This window comes from Hevea brasiliensis, chromosome 3, assembly GCF_030052815.1.
Source record: "Hevea brasiliensis isolate MT/VB/25A 57/8 chromosome 3, ASM3005281v1, whole genome shotgun sequence".
NCBI classification, from domain to species: Eukaryota; Viridiplantae; Streptophyta; class Magnoliopsida; order Malpighiales; family Euphorbiaceae; genus Hevea; species Hevea brasiliensis.
Window position 1 is genome coordinate 24,689,918 of NC_079495.1, and position 22,184 is coordinate 24,712,101.

Here is a 22,184-nt window from a genome sequence, read left to right on the forward strand (position 1 = left end):
TTTCATGTGAGTTATATATATATATATATATATATATATGTTGCAGTCAAAAGCAATGTAAATCGGGTGGAGGATTCTTTGGAATATTTGACCGGAAGGCTGCTGGTATATTCGGCAATAACATCCACGAAAACATAAGTTAGTTGAATAAGTCGAAAGATTTTTAAATAAATTCAGTTTATTACCTCACGTTATTTATCGATTAAATTAATTAAATTATTTTCATCATTTATATTTATTTATAATTAATAGAACTATTTAAATTTATAATTATAAAATTAAAAATTAAATTATATATTCATGTACAATTATATTATCATAAAATAATTTAATTAATTTAGTTTACAGATAATATAGTAAGTTGAGTCTCTTAAAATTTCTCCAACTAAAAGAGATACTTAAATTCAATAGTATTAGTCCAGTTAATAAGAATGGGAGCTCCATTCTTTATTGAAGGAAAAATTATAAGATACAAGAATAATTTTATGTAGACAATTTTATATAAAATGATAAATTAATAATGCATAAACATTTAAATATTTATGTATATCATATTATTTAGGGCTTATTTGATATTATTGTTGAAATTGTTGTTAAAAAAATTATTTTTTTAAATATATTAATTAGAGAGTATTAAAAAAATTTAAAATTAAATTTAATAAATTTTAGTCATAAGAATATTAAAATAATAAAATAACTTTTTCTAAATTATTTTTTTCAACAACATATAAATTATTTTTTTTAACAGTATCTAAAATAATATTTTTATTCAGAAAAACAGTTTCAACCCTCGAAAACTAATGCCAATTAGGCATTTAATGTATTGACGTGGCGCATATATATATGTGTGTGTATTTTTTGGGTATTTTCTTGGTTACTTCTCAAAATTCGTATAGTTAATAATTAATGACTTCTAATTTCCAAGAGAAAGTTCAAGATTATGCAAAATGTTAACTATTTATTACAATTTCAAATTCGCAATTTAATTAACTAATTGATGATATAAAAAATTAAAAAAGAAAAGGAAAGAAAAAGCTGCAAATTCCTTGTACAATTAAACCAACACCATGTCTGATAGGTGTATACCAATCCAAGATATGCAAAAAGATACCAAAAAGGTATTGGAAAGATTTGATGGATGCACAAGCTTCCCTCTGGGTCGATCTTTCTTTCTTCTTTGCTCCTGCTGCTTGTATAATACATCAAGTACTTTTGCCTTTATTAATGGCAGCAGAAGCCTTGTTGGCATGCTTGTTGGTGTAAAGAACGAGGCTTAAGCTTGTGGGATGTTTAAGATCTTCAGAAATATCTCGCTTCTGAATCTGCAGGGGAAGAGCAGATTTCTGAGCAGTATCCACACGAACAGATTGTGGACGAGGGTAGAAGAAATCAGTAGGGAAAAAGTAGTATTGTTGAAGACCAGCCATGGAAGCTCTCTGATAAAAGATCAAGAATCAAGAATCAAGAAAGTTAGTTGCAAGAACAAGAACTAAACCAAGAGAGCTGTACTTAGATTTCTTATGAGCTTTCTTGGTTGAAGGATAGTGCTTTCCTACTTCACATTTATATAGAGAAGGGAAGAGACGGCTTTTATGACTATTGACTAATTTGTGCATAAAATAATAATTAATTATTTTATTAATTAATTTGATTTTCAGTTTGGGAAATTGTGGCTATTTGTCATGTTGTGGTGGAGAATTGATGGGCTGATCCAAAGGATTTGGGTTCTTTGAGGTTGAGTTAATTTGGGTTATATGTTATTTAAATTTTATTTTTTCATATGAAAATAAATTAAAATATTTTAAATTACAAATTAATTTAAATTATTTAAATTATATTTCAATTAATTTAAGAATTATAAATATTTTAAGTTAAAATATAAATTTTTATTAAAAAAATAATTTTTACATTTTTAATATTTTAAATTTATATAAATTAAAATGAATTATATATGATTTTAAATTAGATAAATACCTCCCTCGTTTTTTAAAATTTCCTATTACTTTACTTTGATAAAGTGTCCAACTCTTTAATTAATTAATATTAATAAGTTTTTTAAGAGGTGATTGAAGTAATGAAAATTTGAATATGACATTTAATAGAAAAGTTATTTGTTTTTAATTATTAAATTAAGTCATATTAAATAATATCAATGATTCTTAAAATGATAGATTTGAGCAATTAAAAATAAATCGGATTACCTTATAATTAAAAAAATAAAATAAAAATCTTAATGTAATTTTTCTTTCTATTATATTATATATAGAGAGGGAAAGAGAGAGGTTTTGATATTTTATAATTCTTCATAGTTAAATTTTAGATTAAAAAATTGAACTTTCGACAATTTAAGTAGCTCACTTTTTTTTTTCAAACTAATTTTCTAAAAATTAGGCAATTTTAATTCCTTACGTGTAAATGAATTTATGCTATATTTAATATAGCGTAATTAAAATTATAATGTAATCGCGATTATATTACATATTTAATTATATTGTTTAATAACATAAAAAAAATTTGACGTAATGAAATGACAATTATGTAATGAATTATACTTAAAGTAATATAATGATCATTACATATAAAATAGATGTACTCGTGATTATTTATTTTTATTCTTTTATTTTTTGTTAATATTATAACTATTACCATTACTTTGCCACTACTGCTACTACCATCACTATTTTTACTCTGTCACTACTACTATCACCACCACCATTACCATCAACATTATCATCTTGTCACAACTATCGCTATCACCATCACTTGACCACCGTTATTACTTCTTAACTATTGTCATCTATACCACTTGTAACACCCTAGGCAAATTCCACATCGGCAAAACACGGGAGAGATGCTGGGTTTATAAGTTGGTGGCCGTAACCCCTAGTAACTCATTTTAAAACCGTGAGGGCTTCGACCCAGAGCGGACAATATCACTAGTGGGCCGGGCCATTACATTTGTGGTATCAGAGTGGACAATATCACTAGTGGGCCGTTACAACTATTTATGAGATCTTAAAATGAATTGTCATCTATTGCATTCATATGGAAATAATGGAACCCGCCAGATGCTAATAAAACAGAGGAGGATCTGTCCGGGTCTCTACAGAAATAATATTAAAAAAAAAATTCTATACATAAATTACCTGATTTAAATGACATTAAAATTTACAATAGACATGACAAGACAAGATAGGGTGCTCCGGCACCGAATGTGGCACTACTTGCTCGGCCATACAATAGACGAGTAAGGGGCGTCATATTTAGTGGTATCAGAGCCGCTCCGCGTGTAACCTTGAGCGATGGTGGGGTAAACCTTAGCGAGGATGCTGAGTCCCATAAGGGGGTGGATTGTAACACCTTAGGCAAATCCCACATCGGCAAAACACGGGAGAGATGCTGGGTTTATAAGTTGGTGGTTCGTAACCCCTAGTGACGCATTCTAAAACCGTGAGGACTTCAACCCAGAGTGGACAATATCACTAGTGGGCCGGGCCATTACACCACTACCACCACTACTATCTAACTACTGCTTACCACCATCACTACTATCACTATCAATCATATTACTAATCACTATAACTATTACCACTTATTATTAATATTATAAATAAATTAAATATTAAAATAAAAATTATTATTATTATATTATACTATTTATATTTTTATTTTGCAACAAAATGGAGAAATATTATTACATTACATTATAATTTTGATTATATTATATAATTGATTATATTGTATTACATTACTCTTTATCAAACATAATTTTACTTTAAAAGAGTTTTGGTAATTTGTACTTAATTAAGTGCAATATATTTTATTAATTTATCTTTAAATTTATTAAATTTTAAATTTATGTTAAAGATATTATTATTTTCTATAATTTATGAGCAAATTTATTTATTAGAAAGGTAATTTATTTAATACGCACATTTATGTACTTATATCATACTTTCAAATAAGTAAATGGTTCAAAAGGATATCTTCCAGAAAATATACTTTTCAGGAAGTAAATTATTTTAAATTAAACGAGGCATGTGATAATTAAATTAATTAACATGAGAAAAGGGCAATTAAATTAATTAAAAATTATTATTACACTTTGTAATATTTTTATGAGACAAATATATAAAAGACAAGGGGTAGAAAATACATATCTTTGCATGTATTTATAATTTTTTTTTTGAAATAATTTGAAAATTAATTTCAGTTTTATTATATTTATTTTCATTTTTAATAAAATAATATTTTATTTTTGCAAGTTAATTTTTTAAATACAGCGGAAATAAATCAGTCTGAAAATTAGTATTTGAAATTATAAGGAAATCCTTAAAAAATATCAAAAATTATATATCAATCTCTACGTTTTTATAAGAAATAATTTAGTTTCTAAATTGATCATTCCTCTAAATTTTATAATTAAGTAATTATTTATTTAAAATTTAGAAATAACATATTATTTAAAATATAGGAAAGCACATTATTTTTTAATTAATCTTTTAATATTTTATATTTAAATAACTATATATTTTAATTATATAATTATTTATATTGTATAATCGTTTAATTGTATATAATTAACTCCCATTAATATCCACATATTTTACGGTCCACCAGGAAACTTCCCATCCTCCTCTTTTATTCTTCTATGGTGCCCAGTGTGATCTGGGATCATTGCATGCTTTCCACGTGCGCAAAATTTTGCAATTCATGCGATCCACGCGTCCGTTTTGAACCGTTGATCGGACAAAAACAAGCATTTTTTGCCTTGAAAAAAAACAAAAAAAGCGAGATGCTAGAAAGATGATGACTTTTATGATTATTTTATTTTAAACAAAAAAATTATTTCGTTTTCACAAAATTTAAATTTTATAATTTTTTTTTATTTCATAGTTGTTTTGTAAAATAGAATTATTTTTAAAATTATATTAAATTAAATTAAAACAATAATGATATTCTAACATACATTATTTTGTGAATTATTTAAAAAATTGAAATTTATAAAATTTATATGTTTGTCTCATAAATTTATGTAATTTTGCTTATGTAGTATTAGTAAAGTCTCCCTAACCTAAGAAAAAGAAGAGGGTTGCATTAGATTGATGATAGTCAATTTTCTTGAGTATAAATCCTTTTGTTTTAAATGCAGGGACATGCTCACTTAAAAATATACTGCATTGGCATTCATATGTTATATTAAATGAGTTAGGAGTTTTGGCACGACGACGTTTTGGTGTGTTGGAGTATAGGCAAGGGTTCTTACACTGTGGATAGGAAAAAGCCAAAAAGTTAGTCCCATTGCAGCAGCGCTCGGAAGTGGTGCAAAATAGGCAAGAATTCCTGCATCTTGATGGATGAGTATGGGTAAAGAAGATAGTCTAGGAGAGTAGAGTTTGCCTAGATAATTGGAATATAAGATTATTGATTAGAAAGTCAATTGAGCTTATATATGCTATGAAAAGAAGGCAGGTAAACATAGCTTCCCTTTAAGAAACTAATAGTTTGTTTACTTGTGAAAAATAGTTTTTTAATTTCCATTTTCTTATAAAATAATGATTTTCATTTTCCATGGAAAATAAGAAAAACTATAGAAAACATGTTTACCTTTCAATAATAAAAAAAATGATTTTTTAATTCAAAAAATAAAAAAAATTGTTCATATCTTTTATAATTAAAAGAAATAAATCATTATAAAATATATTTGAAACTCATTTTGTTATTAAAATTATTTTTGTATGTGTTATTCATTTATTATATATAATAATATAATTGGTTTTTATCATTATAAATAAATATTTTTCTCAAAGAATTATTTAATTTTAATTATGAAAAATTATAGTATAATTTTAATTATAAAAAAGTCACTGTTTTTCATTTAGAGAACAATCGGAAAATATGACTTTTGTTATAAAGGAAAGTAGTGGAAACCAACTTAAAACCGTTTTTCGAATCATAGTTAAATTTTAGAGAACTGGAAAACTAGTTTTCCAATTCTCCATTTAGAAAACTACCACATTTTAATACGATATTCTGTTTTCTGGTTTTCTACAAGTGAATAGGCATTAAGTGTTTGGGGAAAGGTAAGAGAGATTAGTAACACAGTTTATAAGTTGTGATACTCTGGAGTTGAGAATGATAGAAATGGGATAAGAATCATACTAGAACTAGGACTCAAACATAATTAAAGCCGTGGAAGTGAAGAGAACTAGTGATAGAATTATCTCTTTGAAATTAGTATTGGGAAAAGATACTATTATCTTTATTAGTGCATATATGCCTCAAGTAGGTCATCATAAGGAAGCTAAAGTAAGTTCTAAAATGCTATGAATGCATTGGTTCAAGAGATTTCCAATGATTATAAGATTTTTGTTGGGAGAGATTTTAATGGACAAATGGGTAATAGCAACTATGGTTTTGAATGGGTGCATGAGGGTTCAGATATGGAAGTTGGAATGAGGAAGGAAAGACCATAGTAGTTGCTTTGACTTATGGTCTAGTTTTGGCAAACACCTTAAAAAAAAAAAAAAGAACAATACATAATTATCTTCAGGAGTAGAGGTAATTGTAGCCAATTAAACTTCTTTCTCACTAAAAGAGGAGACAAAACTCTTAGGCAAAAATTGCAAAGTTTTCCCTAGTAAGGCTCTAACTACTCAGCATAGGCTAGTGATTTTAGATGTGAAGATAAAGAGTGGAGTAAAGAAAGAAGAGAGATTTATGCAGCGTCATGAATCAAATAGCTTGTGAGGAAAAGCTATTGATAGTAAGTGTAAGGAGTCTAGGAGATAATGTTGATATAGAATGAAGGGTGATGGAGAGTTGCATTAAGAAAGTAGCAATAAAAGGACCACACCACAAGACTCTTAATGGTGGAGTAAGGACATTCAAAAGGCTATTAAGATGAAGAAGAATAGTATAGAAATTCATCAATGACAAAAGATGTGGAGGCCTTGAGAAATATGAATCGGTCTATGAAAGCAATTAATGAGGCTCATGGTAAATCTTTAGCCAATTTGTATCAAAAGTTAGGGACATGAAAAGGGGAGAAGGGGATGTATATTCTAGCATGATTAAAGAAGGGTAATGATCTAATTCAAGTCAAATGCATTAACGATAATAATCAACAAAATTTTTTAGGATATGCTGAGATAAAAAAGAGATGATATGCTTCTTTGATTAGTTGTTTAATGCGAGTCATGGGTTGACTTTAAAAATTTTAATACTCCTTTTGACAAAGAAGAACCTTAACTATACTCATAGAATCAGTTATGTTGAAGTTAAAGAGGCCATGAAAAATATTAAGATGGTGAGAGCTTGCGACCTAAATGGTATCCCTATAAATGTATGGAAGTGCCTTAGGGAGGTTGGAGTAGCTTGGCTAACTAAGCTATTCAATGGCAATTAATAAAATCTAGAAAGATGTTAAACAAGTAGAGGAAGAGAAATTTAGTTCCTATCATTGAGAATAAGGAGACATCCAAAGTTGTATATAAACTACTGAGTTATTAAATTGATGAGTCACATGATGAATATAGGGGAAAGAGTAATTGAACACAGAGTTGTGGACACTATTATGGTTTTAGAGAACCAATTTGGCTTTATACTTGGTAGATTTACAATAAAGTTTGGCTTTCTAGTTAAGAAGATTGATGAAAATTTTTATAGGGTGAGAAAGAAGGATCTCCACATGGTATTCATCAACGTAGAAAAAAATATGATAAAGCACTAAGGAAAGTTCTTTGGTAGATGCTGGAGAAGAAAGGAGTGCATATGAAATATATAAATATTATTAAAATGGGGAGAGGGGTGATCGCAAGTATATGAACAATAGGAGGGGATACAGACAAGTTCCCCACAATAGTGGATTTATATAAGTGATCGATTTTGAGTCCATACCGTTTACCTTAGTTATGGTTGAGCTAATTAATCATATTCAAGATGATGTCCCATGATGCATGTTATTTTTGCAGATGATGTTGTCTTAATGGATGAACCTAGTGAAGAAGTTAAGTAAAAGTTGGAGTTGTGGATAAAGGCTCTTGAGAGTAAGGGTTTTAGGCTAAGTAGAAGTAAAAAAAAAATGTTTATTTTGTGAGTTTAGCTTTCATACAAAGAATGGAGGGAGGTGTGATTAGATGGAGTTTTGGTGCCAAAATGCAACCAATTCAATTATTTAGGTTCTATCATCCAAAATAACATATTAATAGATGAGAATATAATTCATAGGATCAAAACAAGATAAATGAAATAGGAGTATGATAGGTGTGCTATGTATAGGTATGTTGTATGAAAGTGAATGTTGAGAATCTACAGTACAACATATACACAAGATTAGTTTAGCAGAAATGCAAAAGTTAAATGGATGTCTAGCAAGAAAATAGTGGATAGGATTAGGAATGACAACGTCCACAAAATAGTACATATAGTATAACACTTTCACTGTAGCAATTCCGTATATTCAACTGTTCCGGTGACCGTGTCGGTCCGAACAGCTAGAACGTCTAAAAAAAAAATATTTAAACTAAAGTAAGGAACCATAATTAACTCAAATATTAATAAGAAAAGTTTAGAAAAAATTTTAGAAATAAAATACAACCAAGTTAAATGAGCCGGTGCCCTAGCGATGGGTAACCCAGTGGGAAGTTGCGGTCTTCGCAACTAGAAGCCCTGAACCCCAGAGAAAATTCATGAAATAATTTTTGGAACTCCAGAGAAGAGTCATTGAGGTTTTGATGGCATTAGAATGCCAAGAAAATGCTTAGAAAAATTTTAGATCGGTACAGACGATTTTGGCTCAATAAGCCAAACGGAGGGCATTTTGGTCATTTCGTCTTCAGAGACGATTTTTAACCAACTTATCCAATTAAGTAAATAAATTATATGATATAAAATATGAATAAATATTACTAAAAATTAAATTAGAAATGAGTAAAAAAGAAAAGAAATTTAAAATAAAAATTAGACTTATGACATAAGCCATGATGTCATAAAGTTTAAAGTGCCAACCAATGGGAGCTTGACAAACATTTTAAGAGGATAAAAACTTAATAAATAAGGATAAAAAAAATAAAAAGAAATCAGATTGTTTCTTCCCAAATTCGGGCAGCCATCTTCTTCCTCCACCATTGAAGAGCTTCTCTCTCTCTCTCTCATGCCAAACCTTACCTTTTCACCATAAAACCCTAAACTTTCTTCACTAAACCCCTTCCTCACACCTTAAACCATCTCTAGGCAGCAATTAGAAGAAGAAATTAAGGAGATTTATAAGCTCAAGTTAGCTCCCAAAAGAGGTTAGTGCCAATTCCTTCTAGAAATTTTATGTATATCATATGTGGAGTAGGAATTAAGTGTGAAAATTAAGTGAAATTAAACAAAAGTTGCATAATGAATTTTTACCATTTTTGGAAGCCATGGACTTATGAGAGTTTTGATGATTTTTTTTAGATTAAAAGAGTATATAAGCTGTCCTTTGATATGAAATTAACACTTAGCACCTTAAATTATAAGTTAATGAAAGAATAGAGAAATTGAGAATTTAGGGTTTTGACCAAATTGAGGTTTTACTCCTATAATGGTATAGGAACATTTTAATGGTCAATTAGTGACCATTTGGTAAGTTTTAAACTTACTATGAAGTGAATTGATTCATTGGATGTTGGGAAGGGTAGGCTGCCTTGTGTGCTGCAGTCTGAACTCTTAGAGTCTAGTGTGTTTGGAGAGCCTTAACTGAACTTGTGTAGCTCCAATTAGTGCAAGGCCAATTGGAGGTGAAACTAGATACATAATGCCACAATTTTGGTGAAGAAACCCAGCCTAGAAAACCAAACCAAGTTGTCCTAAAAATTGCCCTAATCTGGGTGACTTGCATTCTGCCTGGGCAAAATGACCAAATGAACAGTATCTATTCATTTGGTCATAACTCAGTGTAGAAAGGTCCAATTGACCTGAAATTTTACCAGAAGAAAGCTGAGATATAGACCTACAACTTTCGTGAAGAAAACTATAACATATTCAAAAAGTGACCTGCAATCACTGCACAAAACACTGTAGATTTGGTCAGTCCAGAAAATTTCGAAAGTTTACAATCTGGCCAGTTATGGTATTTAGGCCATAACTTGAGCTACAAAACTCCAAATGGAGTGATTCAAAAAAGAAAATGTAACTAGACACAATAAAGAACAACTTTCATGAAGACAAATTTGCTAAATTCCTACTGTAAAAATGACCAATGGAACAGTAAACATAAGGCTTGAAATCTGAAAATTTTGAACAACTAGCACTAAGCTTAGAAATGGTTTTGGCAACCAATACCAACAACTTTAGAATGCAAAATGTGGTATGTTGGGAGTATTAGAACCAATGTACCTATTGTCTATGCAAAAGTCAATATTTTAGTTGACTAATGAAATGAATAGTAACATCTAAACTTAAATTTTAAGAATTGTACAATTTAAAAGTGTAACATGCCCTAGTACACCTAGCAAGATTGGTTTGGATAGGTTGGCATGCTAATAGGGTTCAGTTAGTAGCACTACACATGACATTATGTCATTCTGTGATTTTATGGCTTTTAGCCATTCTAACATTGTGATGATACATGGCCTTATGCCTAATATTTATTACAGCTCATTAGCTGTTCTGTTGCACACCGGGAGATACATATGTGACCGATGGTGTGACAACCCGAGGTACTTGATAACCAGTGTCAGTTTATCTATTTATCCAGTCCAGTCATCCAGTATAGGTTACTTGGGCAATAAAAAATGAAAGTGGATAAATTTAATGAAATAATGAACATAACAAGTACAAAATCAATAAGACTACAAATAATTATTGAAAATTTGTCTGCATAAGACATCAATACATTCACTGCATATTTATTTTCTGTTATTTTTTTTATTCTATTATTGGCACCACTAAGCATTATTGTTTAGCGCGTTGCTTTTTGCCACTCGTAGGTTCTGAAGAGACCGATAGAGCCCAGTAGACCACAGACTGGGTGAGACTTTCTGCAGCTCTGCATAGTATCCATGTCACCTTACCGTCATCAGTGCATTTGTAGGACACTAGGTTTTATTTTATTATTTTGTAATTAACCTTTATTTTCTCATGTGTAATTAAGACTTATGTAATGTATTTTGGGTATTGATATAAATAATGGAAATTGTATTTATGAATGAAAAAGTGAATATTTATTTATAACTTTTATATGAATATCATATGAAATGAATGAATGAGAAATGAGAGTATATTTGAGAAATATTGAGATTTTGTTGATGAAATGGAGTTTGGGATTGATAGAAAATTTTTAAAGTGTTTTTCACAGGTTTCGAAGAACTGTTTCTATATTTTTAGCTTGTACTCTGTCGAATTTTCTATGAATTTGCGGAATCTCAAATAAATTGATGTTTTTCATAAATGACTCAAATAAATTATGCTTCACCAACTGTACTTCTTAACTATAAAAAAATAAATAAGGGAGGATAAAAATAATTGAAATAAAATATGGTGTTTCGGTACACTGTGTGGTATATCTTGCTCGGCTACACTGTAGACGAGTAAGGGGTGTCACATATAGCATACAGTAGGGATAAAATAAGAAATGGTTAATTAAGATGGTTTGGACATGTCTAACGTATCGAATGCCCCAGTACAAAGGTATGATAAATGGATAGTGAAGCAGTCAGAAGAAAAAAAGGAGAATGCCAAAGATTTATAATTTTTAGATTTTGATGTGGAATTAGTTTCAAAGATAGAGCTAAATGATTAAAAAGATTCATATAACTAACGTTAATTAGTTTGATATAAAAATTAGTCATTGCATTATGTAAAGTGATACATAATAAATAATTGACAAAAAAGTATATATATTATATAGTAACATTTTATAAAATATTATTAGAATGTAAAAAACACAAGAAACAAAATTTTCATGCATAAACTCTAGTATTTACATCTTATATCACAAGTTCAAATATAATCACATGTTACATGAACTATGCCATTAGTTTTACAGTCTAAAAGTTACCTCCCATGTAGTGAAATCCAACAAAGAGAGCAAGAAATAAGTCTTTGTTACACAACTAAAGAACAAACTTAGCAAACATTTAAAACCACTAAGAATACAACTTGCTAGTTTGAAATTAGCTTTTATTCCAGTGAAAACCAAGAACAAGATATGCACAAGAGATATCCTTTCCTCTATCAATTAGCAAGAACTCAAAATTAGAATTAATAGCCACTGAATGCTAGCTTACGAGAAACACCAGAAAATAGCTCTTGTTTTTTGTTCTTTATGAAACCATACAAGAACTGTTCTCTCTGGTTTCACATACGTGGTGAGCAAACACATTGCACCATAATGCCTTTCTGGTTTGGGAAATTACAATTTACTGCCCTTTGGTTTGGTAATGAGTTTAAGTTTAAGTTTATGACAAAAAAAGTATTATGAGCTTTAGCTTTGATAGCAAAAGGGAAAATTGTCTAGATGCCACCAAAAAAAAAAAGTTAGGGTAAATTATAATTTAGTTATTGAGATTTAGTGAAACCTATAAATTAATCCCATATTTTTAAAAGTTATCTATTTAGTTCTTGACATTTAAATAAACATACAAATTAGTCTTTTCATCCAACTTTCTTTCATTTTATTATTAATTATACTAAAAATATTAAAATAATATTATAAATTTTATTATAAAACAGTCCCTATATTTTATAATATTTATTATTTTAATTAAAACATTATCATTTTATTTTATCAATATTCTTGGTATATTATATATTTAAAATAAAAAAATTAATTAAAAAATTTATTAATATATTATATTATTTTATAATAAAAAAATAAAAAAATAATTTGGATAATTTTATATCTATATATATCCAGGTAGAGATAAATATATAAGTATATTAAAATATTAACAACTAAATATATAATTTTAAAAATATAAATATTAGTATGTATATTTTACTAAATTTTAAAAATTAAATTATAATTTGCCATAACAGGGTTTAGGTTTTTCCTACTTTGCTAACGAGGGGTAATCTTTTAGTTTTTGAGGCAGTTTGCTAACCAACCTTTTTGATGGCCACATTACATGCACGAGTATGCAGGGGATGGGAGTTACCCCCACATCCTCAGCCCGCTTCTGTACGGCTTCCTTCTGTACCAGCTGCTGGATGGGCTCTTAACATGAGGCTTGGGCCTGAACCTAATATGGGTGGACCGATGATTTGCTTCAAAAATTTAAAAAGAACAATTACACTTTACTAAAATATAATAATATAATATTTTTTTAATAATATAATAAAATATTACATTGAATTAATAATTACGGGATTTTATTTTGTATTATTAAAATTAAAAAATTCAATTCCTTATTATTAATTTTTTTGTAAAATATTATTATCAGTTTAATATAATATCTTACCATGTTAATTTATAAAAAATTTTATATTTATATATTCTAAAATATTGTATTTTTCATTAATCTAACATTTTTTACTGCATTAAAAAATAAATTATTTATAAAAATTTATGAGATAAAATATAAAAATTTTGTAAAGTTTAAAATTTTTAATTGAAGTATATAATATGCATTCAGTAGAGTTCAACTGAAAGTTAATCTAATGACTCATACGATCCGGCTTGAATTTAATTTATTTGGTTGATTGTAATTCAAATTTTGACTAAAAATTAAATAAATAAAATTAATTTTTAAATAATAATAATTTGATCCGAAATAACTTTAACTTTGTAAATCTAATCTAAAATTTTTTCTTTACAGTTATCTAAAGAGTAAATCTAATAAACTTAACTCGAGATGATGGACTTAATCTGAAAAATAAAAAAGACTTGAAATTATCGGCAATTCAGAATAATTACAACCCATTCTACCGATCTCTAGCTTCTAGTTTAGCTTGGTTGAACGTTTACTCTCGCTATAAATGTACACAATTATTGGGTATTTATAAGTGTCTGATTCGATTAAACGTTAATGAAATATGTTTGAATAGTATATAATCGAATTTGCTATGTATTCAAATTTGAAAAATAATATCCACGACGTGTTCGAGTCAGGTTCAAATTTTATATATTAAATATCTATTATCTAAATTTATTTATATAAATAAATAATTAAATATAAATATATATATATATATATATATTTATAATAATGTCTATATATATATATATTACATTTTAAATAAATAGAATTTAAATATCTTATAGAGTTATTAAATTTTTAAAATATAAATTATTAACTAAAAATATTATATATATATTATTAATTAAAATATATTAATTTAAACCAATTTAATTATCATTCTAATAATAATAATCGAATTTAAAATAAATCAATATAGTTAAAAATAAATTTTAATTGAATTTATAAAAAATTAGAATAGTGAAAATATTAATCGAGTTTAAATTCAAATACAATAATTTTCATGGATATTCTACTCATTAACATCCCACGCCAAAACCTAGCACGACCTAGGAAAAGTAAGTTCTTATGTAAACATTGTTAGGTGAGTGTTAATTAATGATTTCAACAAATTAAAAAAAAAATTAAAAAGGGCATAAGAAAAGTCCTTAACTTGTCAATGGCGAATCAAAGGATGAACATGGCTTTGAAAATTTAAGAAGCCAAACAAAGGAAAACTTTAAAACCAATCCATAAAAGAGCAAAGTTAACTTTATATATTCAAGAAAACTCTACACACAAGCGGGATCGGTTGCAATAGCGGAACAAGATTTATTTAGTTTCTAATTATAGACAGAATCCCAGTAATTACTTGCAACGTTATCAAAGAAAGGTTTGTGTTTAATCTGGCTTTCGACGATCATGGAAGGAGAGGGGAGTGCTGAATTTGAAGAAGAAAGTTGAGGAAGGCTTCTGCTATTCTCTTTGTCTTGCATAACGTTGGACTGTCTCTTGTCATCTTCTTTTTGCGTCTGCTTGTGAAAAACTGCTGGCTTGCTGCTGCTGCTGCTGCTGCTGGTGGACGGTGGGGGACGAGGATAATAGAAATCTGTTGGAAAGAAGTTGTATTGAAGGCCAGCCATGGATTCTCTAGATGATATTTGTCTACTCTTTGGATCACTGATGACAGCTGATTATGTTATTAGGGTTTTCTTTAGCTTTTGTTGTATTTATAGAGAGAAGGAAGCCATCGCTTGGGCTTCAAGTTTGTTTCTTGTAAGGAGAGGAATTCTTTTTCTAGTAGGTTTTGGATTCGAATTAATATACTTTGATTTTTATGCTTTTTTTGACTTCTCTATCTGCCAGCAACCTTCCAGAAATAAGGAAGCTTCCTTCTTCGTTACAATTACTTATGCTATTATATAAGAAGTTTCTTCTTTATTATTATTTTTTTATCAATTACTTAATAAATTTTTTAAACAGATAAAAATATTTTTATAAATATTAATTAATATTAATAATGTAAATTAAAATTTTAATATTATGGTAAATTCAATTCTAACAATAATTAAGTATATAAGAAATCTTATTATAATAGTTAATTTAAAATAAAAAATTATCCTACTTATATAAGAATTTGATTTTTAATTAATTACTTTTATATAATTTAAATATAATAACAATTTTGATATTATGTTAATATTTAAAGATGATAAAAAATTATTTATTTATAAATTTCAAAGCTTGAAAATCAAATCGCGTCGCTCTACCTTTATAAAATTAGGGAAAAAAAACTTTTTTATTATAAGCTTGCAGGAGGCTTTTAAAAATCTATAGAAGAAAAAATTTCCTTCCAATATAATTAAGAATTCTATCTCCACAGGAAAAAGTTTTTGACTAATCTTAAATTTAAAAAAATTATTTATATATAAAGATCTTAAATATATTTAATTAAAATTATATAAAAAAATAAATAATTAAATAATTTTAAATTCCATATTGTATTCAATATTATCATTTTTTTATATAATTTATAAAATTAGAATCTTTTGTCCTTTAAAAAACCCTTTAACAAACTCAATTCATCAATAGATTCTTTTATTTTTTTGTTTAAATAAAGAAGCATTTTTTTTATATAAATTTATATTAAACTATAGAATTATATGTGTCCTAATCTTAATATATAATCTTAATTCATGTCTTTTTCCAATTTTATAATATTTTTATCCTATTTTTAAAATTTTATCTTTTTCCAAGGTCAATATGTTAATATGAAGGAGCAATACTAAATTAATTATTCCAATGGATTCACTTCAAAACATAAAAATGAATGAAACATTAAAATGATGACATTTTGACAATGATAATTTTGATCAATATAATGAAATAATTATAAAAAATAATATAATATAAAAAACTAAACTTTTTATATAATTATATTTTTACTAACATTTTATTATGTTATTTAGGGAATTCCAATATTAATGGTAATGAAACAAATATATTCTTTTAAAAGGGAAATTATACCATCACAGGTGATATATGTAGTAAAATTATTTGATATTAAATATATTAATATGTATAAAACTTTGAGATAATATATAATTATAAAAAATTATCATATATAGAGAAATTTTATTTTGCAATTTTACAAAATAAGGGTTAATTGATTGAAAAAAAAATAAATACACAGTAAAAAAAAACAATTTAGCGAGGGACTAATTTTCCTAGTTAATTAATATCCTACAGTTAATTAATTACAATACAAAGAAATATAATGGGTAAGATTTACAAGAAAAATAGTGATAAAAATTTCTGTTATAATATAGTTTCATTACTAATTTTAGAGGCAAATTTGCACTTCATTTAATAATAGAATTGGCGATCAAAATTCGATGCCAGCCACTGGAGAGAGGAATGGTGAAGAAGAACGGCCATGCAAGTATATTTTAGAGGTGGGGAAGGTTAGGTTTAGGGGTGGAAATAGGTAACATATTATTAGGTCTATTTTGATTGAATTCTAATAGGATAATTTTGATAGATAGAATTAGATTTGAAATGGATTCGAGTTTAAGAAATAATACTTGTGACGGATTCAGATTTTACATGTTGGATATCCATTATCTGAATTCGGTTATATAAATAATTAATTAAATGTAAAATATATATTTTTATAATAATATTTATAAATTTTTTATTTTATATTTTAAATAAATAAAATTTAAATATTTTATAGAATCATTAAATTTTTAAAATATAAATTATTATTATTAAAAATATTTTTTTATGCAAATTATTAATTAAAATCTACAAAATCAAATGGGTTCAGGTATTTTTCAAATAATAATAATCTGTTTTAGGTCGTGTTCAAGTAGTTGAAGTTAAATTTTAATCAGGTTTAAGACGGATTCAGATATTGATAATATTAATCGGATTTCGATAAAGAATAATTTTCACAATTACCCTATCAGTTAACATTTCAAGTTTATTGTTATTTTTTGAGGATGACAAGAGCGAGGTATTGGCTTATGCATCAAAAAATTCAGTAGATGAATTGGGGAAAAATTTTAGAATATAATTATTATAAATATAATAATTTTATTATAATTATTAATTATGATGAATTCTCGTGAATTTCATTATAACTATAATCAATCCTGAAAATCTATCTGTCAAGTGAAATAATTTTTAGGAGGTTGTGCTCGCACAAGCAGTGGCGATTGCATATGGTATTCAGTTAGCAGTTTATCTTAGATTGCAAAGTCTGATTATATATATCCTTTTTTTTTTATATTTATTATATCAATCTCCAAATTTTAATTAACGTAAGAACTGTATTAAAATATACAAAAATTCTCTCAAATTTTTATATATTTAATTCAAAAATAACAAAATGAAAAAAAAAATTAAATATCAACATAAATTAGAAAATATATTTCTAGAATAAATATATAGCAAATAATATATATGTGTGGTTTGGTTTATTTTAGACAAAAATGAGATGGTATTCTAGTTGTTACGGAATATCAAATGTGAGATGTTTTTGTAGCTATATTATCAATGCGATGCGATGGACTAAGCTTTAATATTTGGTAAATTGCTTTTTATTCTAATTTTATATCTTTATATATTGAATCAATCATTCTAATTTTTATTTCTTACATATTGAATCTGTCATTCTAATTCTAATTTTTATATCTTTATATATTGAATCTGTCATTACAAGTAGTTAGAATAGTGACATAAAATTCAAACAAATTTTACTTACAAAATCAGGACTTTAAATTTTAAAGTCATTTTTATTGAAAGAATTTTACCTGAATACTACTTTCAGGCCAAATATAAATAAGATCAATAGACGGTCTATGGTAGAAGGATAGCATATGAAAGGAAAGGATGAGACAAAAGTTAACATGAGATAACCCAAGGAGTTAGATTTCTAGTAGAGGTGGCAAATTTTGATTTGACTTGTTAATTTGATTTTGATTGAAGAGTGGCCTATATCTCTTTTTGGTTTACACAACAAAATTCAAAGTGTTTCAAATTCGAATGAACTAACATTGAAATTAAGAGTTCAATGATTTGTTAACATGATAATTTATATGAGTTTTGATTAATCTGAATTTTAATTTAAAAATTAAATAAATTAAATTATTTTTTGAAAAATTAATAATTTAGTTTAAAATAACCTAAACTCTTCAGAAAATTTTTCTGTATAATAATCTAATAAGTAAATCAAATCAACATATAACTCGAATTGATCCAATCCGATTTAATTAAACATGAGATAAAACACAATTGAAAATAATTCAACCCATTCCACCGATCTATAGTTTCTAGAAAACATATTATATAATGACTCTTAACATGATTCCACAGTTGCTATTTACTTGGAGAAAAAAAAAATAAAAAATCAAAGATTGAGAAAAAAATAATTTCGAAGAGATTTTTTTTTTTAGAATTATTAATTGAATTTTAAAGGTAAACAAAGGAATACATAAAACAGCAAATTTAACTACATATAATCAATAAAACTCTCTGTACATGCGGGATCGATTGCAATGGTGGAGCAAGATTTATTTAGTTGAATCCCAGTAATTACTTGCAACGTTATCAAAGAAAGTTTTGTGTTTAATCTGGCTTTTGAGGATTATGGAAGGAGAGGGGAGTGCTGAAATTGCCGAAGAAAGTTGATGAGGAAGGCTGCTATTCTCTTGCTTGTTGTTGGGCTGTTTCTTGTCATCTTCTTTTTGCGTCTGCTTGTGAAAAACAGCTGGCTTGCTGCTGCTGCTGCTGGTGGTGGTGGATGGTGGTGGACGAGGATAGTAGAAATCTGTTGGAAAGAAGTTGTATTGAAGACCAGCCATGAATTCTGTATATGATATTTGTCTGCTCTTTGGTTCACTGATTATTAAGGTTTCTTTGGCATTTGTTGTATTTATAGAGAGAAGGAAGCCATCGCTTGGGCTTCGAGTTTGTTTCTTGTGGGCAGAGGAATTCCTTTTCTCGTAGGGTTTGGATTTCAAATATCATACTTTGATTTTCAAATATGCTTTTTTTGACTTCTCTTTCTGCCTGCGGCCTTCCAGAGATAAGGAAGCTTCTTTCTTGGTTACAATTATTTATGCTATTATATACGAAGCTTCTTTTTTCTAGAATTTGTTTATCAAATTCTATTGTTACCTGCAATCATCCCTCAACCTAGGTAGTTATTTCATTTCAGTCATTCAATTTTAATTTATTAAAATAAAATTTCTTAATTTTAATTTTATTTCTAAAAAAATCCCTTTAATTTATGATAGCATTTTCATTTTCATTTTCATTTTTTTTCTTTAATTAACACCAAAATTAACATTTAATAAAAAAGTTAATTATTTTTTTACATAAAAAATAAAATATTGATAAATATCATATATTAATAAAATATTATTTTAAAATTTATTGTTATATTATTATTTTTCCATATTGATACAAATTAAATTTTAGTTAGTATTTTATAATAATTTTATTAATAAATTTAATTAAATATAATAATGTTATTGATAATCATTAATTAATTTAAGGTAATAAAAAGAAAAAGAAGGAAAAGAGAGCAAAAGGGTAATTTTATTTCTTTTGACTTATAAATTTGTTATTAAGATTTTTTCTTAAATAAGACTAAAGTTGATATATTTTATTTTAACAAACTAAAATTGAGCGACTAAAATGAAATAACTTCATAAATTGCGTGACAGTGCAATTTACACACGCTATTAAGAATATATAATATTATTATTCTGAGTGTCTAAATTTATTTTTTCCCCTTTTCTTTATATTTATTTGTTAATTTATTTATTAAAATAATGCAAATTGCTCTCCTTACATTAGGAAACAAATAAAAGGTTAATTAATTGAAAAATAAATAGAAACAAAAAAACAATTCAGTGACGGATTTTCCTAGTTAGTTAATACCTTATAGTTAATTAATTACGGATAAAAAGAAATATAAATGGTAAGATTTAGAAAGAAAAATAATGATGAAAATTTCTGCTATAGCAAGGGCGACGTTTTGGCTTATGCTTCGAAATATTCAGTAGGTGATTGCGGGCCTATGGTTGCACAAGCAATATAGCATATGGTCTTCAGTTAGCAGTTGATCTTCGATTTATGAATCTCTGGGCAGAATCTGATCATTGATAAGTTAAAAGGGAAGGTCTTGCAAGATATGGCATTTTAGTTGTGGAATATCCAATGTTAGATTTTGCTTTTGTAGGTATTAGATTAGTGATGCGATGGGCAATTTTTTAATATTTGTTATTGAAAGAGATCCATCAAGTAAATTTTTATTCTCATTTTTATATCTTTATATACTGAATCTATCACTACAAGAAAGCTCATCTATGTGACATTAAAGTTTTATTTATTATTTTTTTTAATAACTTGAAGTAACATTAACGCTATAAAACAATGGAAAAAATTTTAGATCCATGTCATCATAGCATATCTATGATAACCCATTATGATAATTGTATTTTCTTTTCAATTTTAATATTGCTATTTGCAAAAGACATTTCATTAATGATCAATTTAATAGAATTTTGGTAAGGATCTAGAGAAGGTCTATGGCAGAAGGATAGCAAATGAAAGAAATGGATGAGACAAAAGTTAAGAGGAATTAACCTAGAGAGTTAGATTTCGTTGGCAAATTTTGATTTGACTTATGATAATTTTATTTTATTTTATTTTAATTGGTTAATAAAAATTAAATTAATTAATATTTTTAATAAATTTTAATTAATAAAATCCTAATAAGGAATAGAAATCTAATAGAATTTTAAAGTTAATTATTATTCAACATATATAGCTGTTTAGTTTTATGTAACTTCTTCTTAATCTTCCACTATTAGACTATGTGCATTCTTTTATTGCAATTGGACGGGGCAAAATTTTTGAGACTTTACGTGTATCATGCCTAATTGAATTTGCCGTGTGTCACTCATCTGGTGTCTTTTCTATGATTTGATGAAATGCTTACATTTATTATTTGCTTTTGTGCATAATTATCCATTTTTCAAGTTCTTTGAGTGATGTTTGCAAATTGGTGGGAAATATTGAATTTTGGTAGTGTCTGTAGTGAAATTTGTTAGTTTAATTTGCTCAATAGAAAGCAAAGGATAGTAGAAAAGTAAAGCTATGTTTACACCAAAAATGTAATTTTTTTTTGTGTTTAAGTCATGATTAATTAAATTAATTTTTTTATAACATTAATTTAATTAATTTTGGTGCATTAATTTAATTATGAGACCTAATTAATTATTTATTAGATATTTTTTATAGTTATTTATTGGAAGTTAGTATTTAATTGGAAGTTACAGGACATTATTAAGTAATGGGAAGTTGAAGAATCATTTGCAGAGAAGTTATCAACTACAGGAGAAGTTAAAGGCAACTACAAGTGATGGATGGTAACTGTCTAGAGCTGCTGAACACATGGAACATGAAGGTGTGCTGGTGCTAAATGCTTCCAGAGATATTAGGAGTAGTTATAAATACTTTCTACTATGCAATGGGAAAAGCCCCTAACCAATTCAACAATAGCAATAATAACAAACTCCAACAGCCTATCTATCTTTATTTTTATATGCTTTTAATTTTTCAAGTTTTGCATTTAATTTTCAAGCCTTGTACTCAAATTTCCAGTAATTAATATAATTTCTGTTACTTTAATTGTTCAATCTAAAGTGAGATTTTGATGAAACTGTGTTCAGTCTAGTC

At 26.9% G+C, this 22,184-nt stretch overlaps 1 protein-coding gene across 1 annotated transcript; it reads right to left on the minus strand.

The window, feature by feature from the left end:
* Positions 1-1,024: 1,024 nt before the first annotated feature.
* Positions 1,025-1,563, minus strand: LOC110653263 (uncharacterized). Its single transcript, XM_021808821.2, has one exon. The coding sequence runs from the start codon at positions 1,425-1,427 to the stop codon at positions 1,203-1,205; it is 225 nt and encodes a 74-aa protein (XP_021664513.1). The 5' UTR covers positions 1,428-1,563; the 3' UTR covers positions 1,025-1,202.
* Between the last annotated feature and the right edge of the window lie 20,621 nt (positions 1,564-22,184).

Bases quoted from the DNA above. Each gene is read 5' to 3' on its own strand.
- LOC110653263 (XM_021808821.2), bottom strand. From the start codon at position 1,427: ATGGCTGGTCTTCAACAATACTACTTTTTCCCTACTGATTTCTTCTAC.